The sequence below is a fragment of the Zingiber officinale genome, chromosome 7B, assembly GCF_018446385.1.
Source record: "Zingiber officinale cultivar Zhangliang chromosome 7B, Zo_v1.1, whole genome shotgun sequence".
NCBI classification, from domain to species: domain Eukaryota; kingdom Viridiplantae; phylum Streptophyta; class Magnoliopsida; order Zingiberales; family Zingiberaceae; genus Zingiber; species Zingiber officinale.
In genome coordinates, this window is record NC_055999.1 from 101,524,752 (window position 1) to 101,539,301 (window position 14,550).

The window sequence follows — 14,550 nt, forward strand, 5'->3', positions numbered from 1 at the left end:
CAACATTAGAAAATGAGAGATTGTAAGTATCTCATGATGGTTTTGATGTGATCAACCAAGTCAAGTTAGATCTTATTGTTATTTTGATGCATTGTGTCTAAGTGTGTATGAATTGAGGAGCACAGGAAGTCCAGCAAAAAATACAACTAGCGAGAAGGACAGCACGGGAGAGAGTCGACGGGCTCGGTGCGTCGGAGGGATAAGGAGTTGCGAAAGAGTACGTTGGCGGACGAGAACGAGGCGCGCCGTGCTTCCGAGGGACAAAAAGCCAGAGCGGAAAACAGCTGGAGAAGGCTGAAAAATGGGTTTAGGTGAACCCTATTCTGAATGATTGAAATCACCCAAGCGAGCGAAAAAAAAATCAACCTGAAGTTAACTTTGGTCCGAGCGCCTGGAGCTATTCCGGGTGCCCGAAGTCGGAGCGCTTGGAGCTACTCCAAGCGCCCGGACCAGTCTGGTCCAACCGGGGCGCCTTGGCTAGGTGCCCCTGTGCGAAGGCAGTCTGGGCACCTGGAACCCTTCTAGGCTCCCGGACTGGAGATTGTTGGTGCGATTAGCACTGACGGTCTAACTCAGGTTTTGATGAATGATAGAGTAGGTTAAGTTAGTTTCATAGTGATCTAACACTTTGACGAAGTGTGCAAGAGAAGCCCAGCTAGGTCGACAAGCCGATCGGATAGCTGGCACGAAGCCCAAGTAGGTCGACAGGCCGATCGGATAGCTGGCACGAAGCCCAGCTAGGTCGACGAGCCGTCCGGATAGCTGGCACGAAGCCCAGCTAGGTCGACGGGCTGACTTGATAGTTGGCACAAAGTCCAGACTAGTCGACGGGTTGACCGGATGTCTGGCACGAAGTCCAGCTAGGTCGACGAGCTGACCGGATAGCTGGCACGAAGTCCAGACTAGTCGACAGGCTGACCGGATGTCTGGCACGAAGTCCAGCTAGGTCGATGGGCTGACCTGATAGCTAGCACGAAGTCCAGACAGGTCGACGGGTTGACCGGTCATCTGGCAGGTAAGTCACTGAAGGGGAGTGACTTGGTGAGGACGTGCTCCCTGGTCAAGGGAACAGTAAGCGTCGATCCAACTTAGAATCATTTCGGGAATCTAAGTTGAGATCGTGACTAGATTCTGATCTCGGTGAGACATAATCTAATTACTACTCTTTTACTATAATTGTGCTAACTTCTGTTTTGCAGGGTAGTTTAACTTTTATTTTGCCTCAGACTAACATTTTCTTGCAGGAAAAGGACTTTCTGGAGAAAGGTGGTCCGGATGCTCGGAAGGGATCCGAGTGCCCGGAAGGCAAAATCTATCTTGTCGTAGATTTGGAGCTCGCTGATTGGCCGGACCTACGTCACGGTCCGGGCACCCGGAAGGGATCCGAGCACCCGGAGCATGCCTATAAAAGAAGGCCTCCACGGAACATCAAATACAACAAGAAAATCTTCCAATGACTGCTTTACTGCGTTGTGCTCCTGTGACGCTGCGAAGCCTCTCCGACAACTTGCGGCTCAAGTCTTCTTTTTCAATTGTTGTCGGTATTCCATTTTAAGCATTCTCATACTTACATCTGTAATCACTTTTTCGAACTGCTAGTGAATTGTCCAACGAAAGCACTTGACAAGTGCGGGCTTTGGAGTAGGAGTCGACGAAGACTCCGAACCAAGTAAAACTGGTTTTATGTTAGCGTTGTGTTTTGATTTTCATTTTTCCGCTGCGTACTCGCTTCAAAATTTTAAATCGCTATTCACCCCCTCTCTCTAGCGAGCTCTACGATCTAACAGAAATTTTATCCAAACCCGTTGGGTCATGATCCGTTGTGACACGGATAAAATTTTATCCATGCCTAGGTGCCCGGAACCTTTCCAGGCACCTAGATCAGGTCTATAAATACAATCCCGATTTCTATAGTTAGTACAACACTTGAAAACTAATTCTCTTTCTGTTCTACTACTTTTGTGAGTTGTCAATGTTATAAAGATGTTACTCCGCCTAAAGGAGATTTTAGTGAACTTCATTTGTTTAGGATTAATAATCTTTTGATTGTAAACCTAGTAAATTCTCTTATCTCTATTTTTAATTTATGTTTTTACTTTTTATTATTAAACAAATGTTTATCTTACTTAGTCCAAAAATCGAGAAAATTTTGATTTTTTAATTTTAAAATAATTCATCCTTCTCATATCTGCAATAAAGGGCCAATAAGTTATAGTAATTATGAGTAATAATTGTTATAATGTTGATTTATGGACTAATATTGATCAGAAATGAAGTATTATAAAATGATATAAATTTTAATTGCTATAATATAATAATATTATTAATGTGGATCAAAATTGAAGTATTACTATAATATACTGTTGACCAAAAATTATATATATTTTAGCAACTATAACTACTCCAATATAATTTATTAAGGTTGATGAGAGTTAAAATGTTCTTACCGTAGCTGTGAATTCATTGAGTTTTAAAAATTAAAATATGATGATAAAAGAGTTTTAAAAATTAAAATATGATGATAAAAGATGAATACGTTTATCCTTAATGTTCCCGTCAATCCATCTTAGAATCAATACGGAGGAGATAGAGATAAATCATAAACGACTATTAATCTTTAGAATAATGACGTTTCAATATTTTAAAAATTAAAATATGCAAAAATAGGTGGATGGTTTTTTAATAAAAAAACAAAGTCTCGGTGATTACAATAAAAAGGAAGGCGAGCTTTTGATTTTTGCTCATGAAAAATAAAAAAAAAAACAGTCCAGGAATATTTTTGATAATAAGAAAATATAGATAATTTTTTAAAAAGGAAAATAACTTTGCAGAAAGCAAGGACTATATGAGGCTCGAAAACATCTCAATCAAGAACATAGACACAAGGATTTCATATTTCAGCACGAGTGCAGAAAAAAAGCTAGATATTATTGTTTTTTGAAATCTCAAAAACAGGAAAGAATCGTCTTTGTATTCTGATATCTCTCATATGTAAACCACCTTTGAACATTATCAGAATTGGACCGACAGGCAACAGATACTAGACATTCAAAATCAGTTACAGAAACTTGGATTTTAGGTCCAACACTAATTTAAAAAAAAAATCGTCACGAAGTTCCTGATGGTTTCAATAAGTTTTCCTTTGGTGTCATCAAGAGTTTAAACCCTATAAAATTGTTGCTCGGAAATTTAACTTGGTTCAGGAGGCACTAGCTTCAGACTACGCATCCACTCGCAAAAACTGTAATCATCGAAGTGAATGAAGCTGCTCTTTAGCTTGGTTCGTTGCTCAGGGGATAAGGTGCGTAGCTGAGGGAATCTCGCCTCCTGATTAAGGATCCACTTTGGTTAGGAGATAAATTCTTCGACAATAAAATCATCTCAAATTTATGCAGTTTAGATCAATGAAAATGGTACAATTTATATCAGTTTTCTTATGCAACACTCTTTGAGAGAAAGGAGAATCTCTACCTGCTCGTAAGGAGGATCTTTGTGTGCTGGTATCAAACGTGAAACGAAATACCGAGCCTGAGAGCTCCCCTCCTGCCGACATTGAAGCATATCAGTGTATAGTGAAAGCTACTATTGGTCATGTTGATTAAGTAACTAAATCTTCTAGCCAAGTTATAGTAGATCAAAAATCGAAGGCTAAAATTGTGCAGGGAAAAGGTTTCCAGAAAATAATGACACGAAAGATGATAATGTGTGCAGAAAGACAGACTTTAAATGAAAGAATCCGAGGAGCTGGAAAACGTTGCTCAGATAGTTCCTCTGCTAATGTTTTGCAAGCTGCTAAAGCTGCTGCACTTTTTCCTTCTTGAGCTGCAAGCTCACTACCCTGCAATAAAGCACCCAATCAACTATGAATATGGATACATATTAGACTGACAAATTTGGAAGAAATTTATAAACCAATGGAAATTGCAAGTAAAATGGAAAGGCCATGTAGACTATAAACTAGAAAGCAATTCAGCATGCCCTTAGCATTTTCTGAAAATAGAAACGCACCTACATAAAGCAATCAAAAGGTGGAATGAAATGCACACTAGTATTCTTTAGAGGAACTGAAAAGGAATAATGAAACTAACATGTCATGTGATGTTAAACAATTGAAGCATTTGTATTCATAATAACTGATCGACAGATTATAGTATATCAGAATTTTCATGTTCAGAAAGATAAATAGTTTTAGCCTAAACTTTGAGAACCCACTCAGCTCGAATTGGAAGTAAATGAATATAGGTTGATCTTTCAGAGTACAAGAATATAAGAAAGAAAGCAGTTGAGGAAGTATAGGCACATTGTTTTACACTTACATTAGGATAAAGAAATTGAAAAATATCAAAATAAACATGTAATTGAAAATTTATCTTAATCAATAGCACTAAGATAACATACTTAAAGTTGATTGAAACATGCCCCTTCTTTTCTCTTCCAACACGTCCCTTCTTTTCTAGGAGTCCATGTAAATGTTAAATCACTAGACTTCCACTAACTTTCTCAACTGATTGCAAGTTAAAGGTAGATTAGTTTTACTCTTGCTCTTCCAAAATTGTATGTAGATTAGTTTTTCTCTTGCTCTTGACAAAATCCTATGTCTTCTCCTATGTGGATCTAAGTGGATGTTAAAACTTCTCTTATCCTCCTCTTACCATTTTCTCACTATGGGAGTAAATATCAGACTTTTACTCTTGCATTCTCCAAATATTTCTCCTTTTATTCTCTCCTACGAGAGTGGTTACTGGAACTCTAATATATCTCTTCTTTTTTTTTCTACAAAACTCTCCATCTTTGAAATTTTTTTATTTAAAGATTCTTTGATGTACGAGGTAAGGAAGAAGATTAGGCTCAAGAAGGTTATACTTTTTGTATACAGACTAAGCCAACTTAAACATTGCACTGTCAAGGCTTTCAGTCATTGCACCAGTGCTACGTCTTCTCGCAACTCAACATGATCAATATCTTAATCAAATGTCAGCGGCAATTTTCTATTTTGTGCAACATCTTTCTTTTTCTATTTTCTGATAGTTATTTATGCTACAATATGAGAGAATAATATAATTGGTCCCTTTTCTACTATTAAGTTTTTTGTTTCCTTCAACTACTAAAAACAGATTCCAGCTGTCAAGAAAGTCCTGGTGTTTAGCCAAAAGCTATAGGCTTATACACCAGATCCATTATTTCGATGAGGATGATGTTGCTTATATACAAAAATGTGCTCAAGGTGGAACATGGAGCTGCAAAAGGTGACGGGAGAAAAATGAGAATAAGGTGCTCTTATCCTATCTTCACAATGGAACATATATTAATTCAAAGAATAGAATAAGCTAATGATCCTTAAGCACTGAAATCTCTAATCCAATAGAAGTGCAATAAGTTCACTGTCACATGGACAGAGACATGGATTATTGATTATGTCCCTACTCTGGTGGTTAAATTAATGCAGCGTTAGGATAGAAAGTATCACCAGAAGCCATGGTTAGCCAAGAAAATGTCATAGGCCAATTAATATGAATAAATTGTAGAAAAGCTTGAAATTAGTTTAATGAGTAAATTGAAAAATACCTAGCTACACCAATACAATAATATGGTAGAATGCCTGATTCAGGATATTTTATGTGAATATGGATACAGTTAATCATATATAAATTTAGACAATTGAACAAATAAAAAAACACATAATTAGAATAAAGTGATGGAAAGTGTGAATGATGTTAATCCTCTATTATCCCAAGCAGATTCAGTGAAAACTCTACAAATTACAGAGAAATATAGAATCTAAGATAATGTTCACTTAAACACAAGAAAAGAAACAATATTATATCCCCCTCCTACTTAGCTTCTTCAATGACTTAAAGAGTACTATTTAGAATTCAGTGATTCTAAAAAGTACTACTTAGAATTCAGATCAAACTAATGTAAGAATGACAAAAAAAAAACATATTTATAATGAAATCATCTGAAATTGGACCAGATTTGCCAAACTGCTAACAGAACAAGGCAGCAGTAAGTGAAGATGGATTCCATAGTTCATACACATACCAACATAAAGGAAAGGAAAAAAGATATTACGAATATCCATCTTGAAAATACATAAAATGCACTTAAACAAATTTTTAAATTGCAAGGATAAGAATGATCTAGTTTGTTTAACCAAGAAGGTGACGAAATGGCTTACCAACCATATGAAAACATCTGTTCCATGGTCAAGGACCACAGCCGCATTAGATTGCATAGCAAGATCATATGCTGGTAACTCCTCAAAGGTACCTCCTTCGCGATGCATCAAACATCGAGGAGCCAACATCCGAAGGGACAAATCAAATGATGCATTCAAAAATAAGTTTCTTAAGACGGTCCTTTCATCCTCGTGGCCAATAACATTTCCTAACAGTGGTCCTGTTCTAAGATGGAATAAGCTTTCAGGAAGAGTTGATAACTCCTGAGGAAACCGGTAAAGCTTAGATTTGGGTAGCTGAGAACCAAACTTTAGGGCAATATCCTTAACTCTCTCATCTAGTGTAAGTCTCATATCAATAGCATCAGAAGACGTTTTCGCATGCAAGAGAGTCCTCTTAGCAATAAGCACAGCAGCTACATCTTCTTGGATACTTCTAAGATACATGGATACACTATCCACAGTAGGCAACCTCACAGTAATCACTCTAGAAATGTCTGCTTGATATATATTTGAATAACGAACTGCAAATTGGAAATAAACATAGTCATTCTTAATATCTCCTTTAGTTTCCATGGACAAGGAAAAGCTTTGTGTTTCTTCAACACTATGCATCTGAATACAAAATGAAGAGTCATTTTTGAATGTTTCATGTGAATCAGCAGTGGCCTCTTCTCCTGGTCCAATGACTTGAGTCACAAGAATATCATCTGAGCAACGTATTTCAAACAATCCATGGGAACCAGCTGCCCTCATGGATGCTCTTTGCAAGTTGACACCAAAGGCTTCTCCAAAATCGTCATGAAGTATCAGTACACCACCAGAGCTTTTTGCTAGAGGCTGTAGAATAGGAATCCTAACTGGACATGTTCCAGCACAAAGAATATCCACTGTAGTCTCATGTCGGAGTGCTTCTTGACCAAGATGTTCCATCCACTTCATAGCTATCTTCTCCATGTAAGCATAATTCGGATGAGAAACTGAGTGTGGAACTGATCCAGGTCCATGAGTATTTGGACCACCAACACAGGCAATGATTCTGCAATTGCCTCCTGATCGTTTGATAATTCCACGCGTCATCTCAGCTGATGGTCCACGAATGACTGCTAGAGCAACCTCCACTGCTGTACCTATGCATCGATCGCGAGAAGCTTCTGGAAGATTGACTTTGTAAGGCCTTAGAGATGAGAATATAGTATGTACTACAGGAAGTGAAGCATGTATGGGTGACAAATAAACACCAGTGCCATATATGAGTGCTCTCAAGGATTCTTGGGTGGGTGATTTATCACCTGGTAGGACATCAGCTGATGCCATTGAGCCCTCTGAAAAATCATACACTGACACTGTCCGTCCATATGTTATGACACCAAGCCGTGCAGTAGGGGGCAGGCAGTCAGCAAATGCATGCAAAGAACCTTGAAGATGCTGGAGATGTACTTCATCCAAGCATTCATCAATTACAAGAAAAATAGGTGCTGACATTCTCGGGTCAGAAACTGGAACAAAACCTGGTCGTTTATTTCCTATCTGAACATAATCAATAGCCGAGGAAGAGAGTTCTGGCCAGTTTTGAAGATCTTCCTTACTAGGAACTATATATTCTCCATCGCTGCTATTCAATCTCTTACATATTACACACTGCCACTGCCCCGATCCAATTAAAATTTCACAGTAAAGGTTTGCATAAGCCCCGCAACTTTGGCAACGATAAGGTTCACGGTGCACAACCTCAGGACCAGGTGCAATTTCCCTCCCAGGTGAGACCAAAGCTCCAAAACCCAAGCTAGGCACATTTGCAAGTTTTTTATGCTTTAACACCTGTCAAGGGAAGTAACACTTGCAAAATTAGCTGAAGATGGTCAGCCATACATCAAGAATTTATTAGCTTAAGGACAAATGATTATATTTTTAAGTTAATTTTGCAAATAATAGTAAGAAAACAAATATATCTTCTAATAAATTTTGGTTGAAAGACCCCAAGTTAATATATGCAAAAGGTGGAAATGGTATAAAAGAACAGTGAAAAGATAAATAAACGGGGAAAAGAAATCCAAACAATAACCCAAGTTGATAGGCAATACAATTTCTAGAAGCAATAAGTACCTTGTGAGCAGAAAATAGAACATAAGGGGACTCGAAAGTAGATTCATCCAGACAAGTAGAATGGTGCAATGGCAGCTCATGGGATCCATTTGAATAATGAGGCGACGAGGATGTTGGTAAAGTAGAGCCTGATGAGAATGGTACTGGCTGCGGGGTCGTCGGTGTAGCTCGGAAAGGCACGGCAGCTGGGCGGAGAGGTGGAGAGAAAATTGGTGGGCCAGGAGGAGTGCTGAACTGTGAAACTGGAGGGCTAACATGTACCCCATCTCCTGATGACAAGGAGCCAGGAGTCTGCGTCTGAGATGATGTGCGAGGCAGTTGATTTTGTTGGGGTGGCAGAGGAGAAAATGTTGACGGAGAGGAGAATGTAGGTGGCGTAGGCCGCCGCTCAGGTCGAGGCAATGGAGTACTAGGAGTAGCAACTGGAGGAGAGTAGCCCATAGAAGGAGGTGGAAGCGGTGGAGTCTCCATCGGCGATCAAATTACTTCAAAATCCTGTCAGTAAGGGAAATGCCAACAAAATGGCCAATTGAAAAGGGAATTGCTAAAACAGTTTAGCGAATATATGACTGCTTTAATTCAGCAAAAAATTGGAAGTTAAAAGGAAATAAAACTAACTCAGATCATCTGATCTACCATTAGCAGTAACAATGATTAGACAGTTATAGAACGAAAAACGAGCGGTGAAAAAAGGGAAAAAACTTCAAATTCCACAAAATAAAAACAAAATTAAAAAATGTTTCATAATAATTTGATCAAAGAGCTGGTCGAGCAGGTGAGATAAGGAAAGGGAGCAGAATACCTACTTTGCCGTTGTCAGTGAAGATGGAGTATAGCGACTGCAAGTGATTCCGTCAAAAATCGCTGCCTTTTCTTAATCTAGTTCGATCGGGTTGAGTCAGATCTCGGAATCAAGGATCTGGGCGATTGAAAGGATGAAGACGCAGCAGTGGGCTAGAACCACGGATGAGAGTCAGGAAGAGAGAGGCAGAGGGTGGGAATCGATCGCCAGCACCCTCGTCTCTCCCTCATGTGCAGCTGCAAAAGGGTGGAACGCCCGATCTGATGTCCATCCTCGCCATCTCGTACACGTCGTCGCTGCCGCTCCCGTTCTCGCTCGGAGGTTCAAGCCGCGGTCCTCGGCGAATTCGAACCCATACGAACGGTATCGTGATCGTTAGGTACGGGAAGGGGAAAACTAGGAAGAACAGCAGAGAGGAAGGGACTCAGGGAGGGAGTAAATACAAGGGAAAGAAAGAAAGAAAAACGAAGAGTAAAATGAAAAAACAAACCAAAAAAAAAGAAATATATATATATATATATATAGGGAGGGAGTAAATACAAGGGAAAGAAAGAAAGAAAAACGAAGAGTAGAATGAAAAAACAAAAAAAAAAGCGATATATATATATATATATATATATATATATATATATATATTTTAATTCCCCCGATGGATGAATGGGAAGAAGACCGCCCCGCTAATGTCAATTTAGGTTAAGTTTATAGAATTGATTCGTTCTATCAAATAATTTAATTTAATTGAGTTAAAATTTTATCTAACTATGTATGTTCGCTCATAACTATGGTAAATTTGTAAAAAAAAAAAAATTAAATGGAGCACGTAATTAAAAGATGTTGAACTTCTGGGTTATCCGCTGCGAATACTTCCCGATTTATTCTGGTGGTCGGTAGAAAACTTCTATAGAACCGAATCGATCATCCCAGGTTCGATATTACCCAACCTAATTAATCATTTTTTTCGTAGCGAGCTTAAGTTGACCTCCAGATTAAAAAAAAATACTCCAAAACTTGAGATTAAAGTAGAAAATAAGACTAGTGAGCTTGATCCATCTAATCCTTAACTAAATTTAAAAACTTTAATCTTTTATATATAAGAATAAATGGTATACACCTAATGATACACCTAATGATCACTATGTGTGAATTTTATTTTTAATTTTTATTTAAAAAAAATATGTAGCTTTAATACTTATACTATAACCTACACATAAAAGACTAAACCCGAAATTGAAAAAAAAAAACACTTAAGAAATTTTCTTTTGCACATGATGCTCACAAGGTATATATATTATGGGCTTGTGAGTTGGCCCGGTTAACCATCTTGAATTGAGGATTTTTCAATCCGCTAAGATTACGAGTTGGTCTGTCTCACCCTGTCAAATGGCCGACTCACAATGGGCTGATTTGACAACTCTATCGATCATCTCCAGGCCACTAGTCGACTCGTCTGATAACTCTATCCAGGACTTGTTGAGCCCAAAGCAGAGCTACCTGGATTAAAAACAAAAAAAGTTATTTCTAGCCATCAAACAACATTGAAGCCTTCTCTTCTATCGACAGACAAGAAATCAACCCACCGATTGTTAGAGATAAGAGAGGCCCTTGAAGTAACTAGAACAACACTCGTCGAGGGTGATCAATGGAAAAAATCTAATCCAAGTGCCGAAAAACAAAATACACAATTTGATACCATCTGAAGAGATTTAGCTCAACTAGAAGCTGGCATTGTTCGTCTATTGTTCTCTTCATTGATTAGCATAAAAGCATTAAAACAAACTTAGAATGCAAATCCAACACTTTAATCTTTTTAGTGCTCATGCAACAGAATCATTTCATGTTGCAGTACTTCACGAACCAATATACTTAATTTTTATGCTGCAATCTCCCACTCTCAGAACCAGCATACGGATCTATTATGACATTGATAACAGCTGGTTTTCGAGCAGAAAAAGACTCAGCGAGCGCCGATTTGAGTTCTTCAGGAGTTCCAACTTTATAACCTTTGCCACCAAAAGCTGCAGCCAGGGTATGGTACGCTGAGTCTGGAACAAAGGAAGTTGGGGCTGGATCATCCTTGTATGGTCCAGTGATTTCCTTGGGAGATCTACGGTCACCGCCATATACACCACCATTGTTGAACACAATCACGGTTACTGGCAATTGATATCTCACTAATGTCTGGTAGTTCAAAGCAATGAGGGTTAGTGAAACTCAAAATGCAACAAATTGCCAAAAGGTAGCAATGGTGAAGAAAAGAACAGCTCTGAATGTAAACAACTTCAAAGGAGTTCGACATAATGAATTATGTTAAAATTTATAAGAGCTATAAGATCATTAAGATGATGATGAAAGTGATATTTATATGCATATGAATACATAAAATTGACATCGCCGCATATGTTTATTCTTGTGAGCATTATCATCGTCAAACCATGTTCATGCCGACTATTTAGCCTCAGCTCAGCCATAAGGTAACACTACCATAGCAAATCTTTCACAGAGAAATCAAAGTGTTGTAGAATAGTTTGGTTAAAATCTTGGAAGAACCGTAATACTGTTAGGATAGTGTCAAAAGAAATAGATATGTAAAGACACATGAGAATAGGCAATTGTCTAAAGAATTTAACTAGTAGTAATTCCTCCCAATATTTAGGATCACAGGAAGCTACTTGTTTAGCATATTTGTTTCGATTGTCTAAACCGTTTAATTAAATAGTAACTCCTCTCAAGACAGAGCCAAAGCATAGATCATCCACATAGTTCCCTAGCCACATTGGTACCATAAGTGAAAAAACAATCAGCATGAATACATAAACATCTGACTCAAGCAGGATTCACAAATCAACATAACAAGATTTCAACCTTCTAAGAAGACACCAAAAATATCATTCACCATTGCGACATCTAAAAATAAGGGTCTTTCGTGGTGTATAATGCACATAAAGCAACATCAATTAGTATCATGGATAATGTAACAGAAGAACATCTAGGACTGATACAAGCCTATAAAGCACATAAATAGAAATCTTACCTCAACTTCCATGGCACTGAATCCAAATCCTGAGTCCCCTTCAACAGCAACCACCAATCTTTCAGGTGCGGCCACTGCAGCTGCAATGCAATATCCCAGCCCTACTCCCATCGTCCCCCATGTTCCAGCATCTAATCTAGTCCGAGGCTCATTCTGAATCAACACAGATCTTCCCACATCCATGGTATTAGCACCCTCTGACACCAATATTGGAGCAGGGCTGCCCTGTGCGAGAATTGCATCCCTTATGATCCGCATTGGAGTGAAGAAATTGAAGGGTACCACATCCTTTGCCAGCTGAATTTCCATCTTGGCCACATTTTCCCTTCCCTTCTTCCAAATGGCCTCCACCCAAGGATGAGTTTTCCCCAAACAGAAAGGCTGATCCTTAATCTCTTTGTTGATCTGTTCAAGAACTTTCTTGGCATCACCAACTAAACCAAGATGAGGTTTTCGGAGCTCAATCTCTTCTTTGGAGACATCCACAAGGATGAATTTCACATCTTGAGACCATTTTGGCGACTCTCCGAAGTGGAGCAGCCAGTTGAGACGGGCGCCCACGACGAGGGCGACATCGCAGTGGCCAATAGCAAGAGATCGTGCAGCTGTAGCCGCGAGTTCATGAGTATCCGGCACCAATCCCTTTCCCATCGGAGTAGGAAGGAAGGGGATTCCAGTAATCTCAATTAGCTTTCTCAGTGGCTCCTCTGCTCGTGCAAAAGCGGCGCCTTTCCCAAACACTACCAACGGCCTCTCGGCGGTTCTCAACAAAGACACTGCCTTTTCTATATCTAGGGGTTCTTCGCCCCCAAATTTCTCAATTCTAGGGTTTTCGGCCCCGGACAACAACTTTTCGGCCTCAAAATCCGTAATCGTCTGATGGAGGACGTCGGACGGAAGGTCCAAGTAGCACCCTCCCGGACGCCCGGCGACGGCGTGGCTCAGCACTTCGAACACCATTCGAGGGATCTGCGAGATATTCATGGCCTTGGCGGAGAACTTGACGAACGGCTTGACGGCCTCCATCTGATCGAGTTCCTGGAAATCCCCCCTTCCCGCGTCGGCCTGGTCGCAAGATCCGGAGATCATGACGGCTGGCCAAGTGTTGGCGCTGGCGTTGCCGAGCCCAGCGAGGCCGTGTACACATCCTGGACCAGAGACAGTGAGGAACACGCCTGGTCGGCCGGTAAGATAGCCGTAGGCGGTGGCGGCGTAGCCGGCTGACTGCTCGTTGTGGAAGGCGATGAAGCGGACGCCTGAGGCGACGGCGCGGTTTGCGACCGAGGTGACGGGGATCCCCACAACCCCGAACATGACCTGCACGCCAGCTCGAGCCAAGGAGAGAGCCACCAGAGTGCTCCCGTCGATCTGGGCTTCAGAAGCGTTCGCCATGGCCAAAAGTAGAACAGCGTGTGTAAGCGAAGGAGAGGAGCGATGGAGGAAACGGATCCGGCGAGTGTTGCATGGAGTCAGTTAGGAAAGATGATAATTGAATCGATATCATTCGGTCATTAGTATTATTTACTAGGAATATAATCTCTAAATTATGGTTAAATAGATGGCATTCAATTCTTTACTTAATTAGTATATTATATTATATTATATTATATATTATCATTAGATCTTCTACCTAAAAATTTTTTTATGATATTAAAATTTATTTCTTCAGATAATACTCTTTGGTAATACTAATGGTGACATATCTTTGGTAATTAGGATTGAGACTATATATACTTATCCCTTACCCTATCATTATCTAATAACGTACTAATGCTTTCCTTGTCCCACATACTACTATCTGTTGGCCAACTTACAAAAGACTTACATTGTACTGTATTGATTTATCCCATATTCTATGTTATTCAGGATATTCTCACAAAGGAAATCATTGAACGTGATACTAAAAAGGGAACTCTATTACATTGATGACTTTATCAGTGGTAGTGCTCACCACATATCTAGTGACTATCAAGCACAACATGTTCTTCTATGATATCGTCGACTGGGTCACTCTTCTTTCAAGTATTTGTAACATGTGTTTCTCGCGTTATTTTTGGGTTTATCTCTTACGGATTTTAAATGCAAAACTTGTTTGTTAGCAAAAAGTCATAGAATTTCTTATCTGTTACAACATAATAAATGTGATATTCCTTTTACATTAGTTCATTCTGATGTTTAAGATCCTTCTCCAAAACACACGTCATCTAGTTACCAATAGTTTGTAACCTTTATTAATGATGGTACCCGCATGACTTCGATTTATCTACTGCACCATAAAAAGAAAGTACTCACTATATTTCAGTCTTTTCAGACTCTTATTTAGACACAATTTGGGGATAAAATCAAGACGCTTCACTCCGACAATGAAGATGAGTATGTTAATCAGTCCTGTCAATATTCCAGTTCACATGATTTCATTCATAAGACCTACCC

At 39.4% G+C, this 14,550-nt stretch overlaps 2 protein-coding genes across 4 annotated transcripts; both read right to left on the reverse strand.

Annotated features, from left to right (window-relative positions):
• Window positions 1–2,907: 2,907 nt before the first annotated feature.
• LOC122006559 (protein transport protein SEC23-like) lies at window positions 2,908–9,557 on the reverse strand. Of its 3 annotated transcripts, none has more exons than XM_042562108.1 (6): window positions 9,091–9,557; window positions 8,285–8,779; window positions 6,179–7,999; window positions 3,722–3,838; window positions 3,472–3,543; window positions 2,908–3,327 (listed from the first exon to the last, which is right to left on the reverse strand). In XM_042562108.1, exons 2-6 carry the CDS (start codon window positions 8,753–8,755, stop codon window positions 3,190–3,192), a joined length of 2,619 nt encoding a protein of 872 aa, XP_042418042.1. In that variant the 5' UTR covers window positions 8,756–8,779; window positions 9,091–9,557; the 3' UTR covers window positions 2,908–3,189. The 3 variants fall into 3 exon arrangements, with proteins under 3 accessions (XP_042418042.1, XP_042418044.1, XP_042418043.1); XM_042562110.1 differs by having other exon boundaries at window positions 8,285–8,828; XM_042562109.1 differs by having other exon boundaries at window positions 9,087–9,557.
• Window positions 9,558–10,773: 1,216 nt separating this feature from the next.
• LOC122006560 (2-hydroxyacyl-CoA lyase-like) lies at window positions 10,774–13,616 on the reverse strand. Its single transcript, XM_042562111.1, has 2 exons — window positions 12,118–13,616; window positions 10,774–11,264 (listed from the first exon to the last, which is right to left on the reverse strand). Exons 1-2 carry the CDS (start codon window positions 13,507–13,509, stop codon window positions 10,950–10,952), a joined length of 1,707 nt encoding a protein of 568 aa, XP_042418045.1. The 5' UTR covers window positions 13,510–13,616; the 3' UTR covers window positions 10,774–10,949.
• Window positions 13,617–14,550: the final 934 nt, after the last annotated feature.

Coding starts and splice junctions, on each gene's coding strand:
- LOC122006559 (XM_042562108.1), bottom strand. CDS start 8,755: ATGGAGACTCCACCGCTTCCACCTCCTTCTATGGGCTACTCTCCTCCA. Junction 8,000..8,284: donor TTCTATTTTCTGCTCACAAG/GTACTTATTGCT, acceptor TTCCCTTGACAG/GTGTTAAAGCATAAAAAACT. Junction 3,839..6,178: donor CAGATGTTTTCATATGGTTG/GTAAGCCATTTC, acceptor GCTTTATTGCAG/GGTAGTGAGCTTGCAGCTCA.
- LOC122006560 (XM_042562111.1), bottom strand. CDS start 13,509: ATGGCGAACGCTTCTGAAGCCCAGATCGACGGGAGCACTCTGGTGGCT. Junction 11,265..12,117: donor TCAGTGCCATGGAAGTTGAG/GTAAGATTTCTA, acceptor TTGAACTACCAG/ACATTAGTGAGATATCAATT.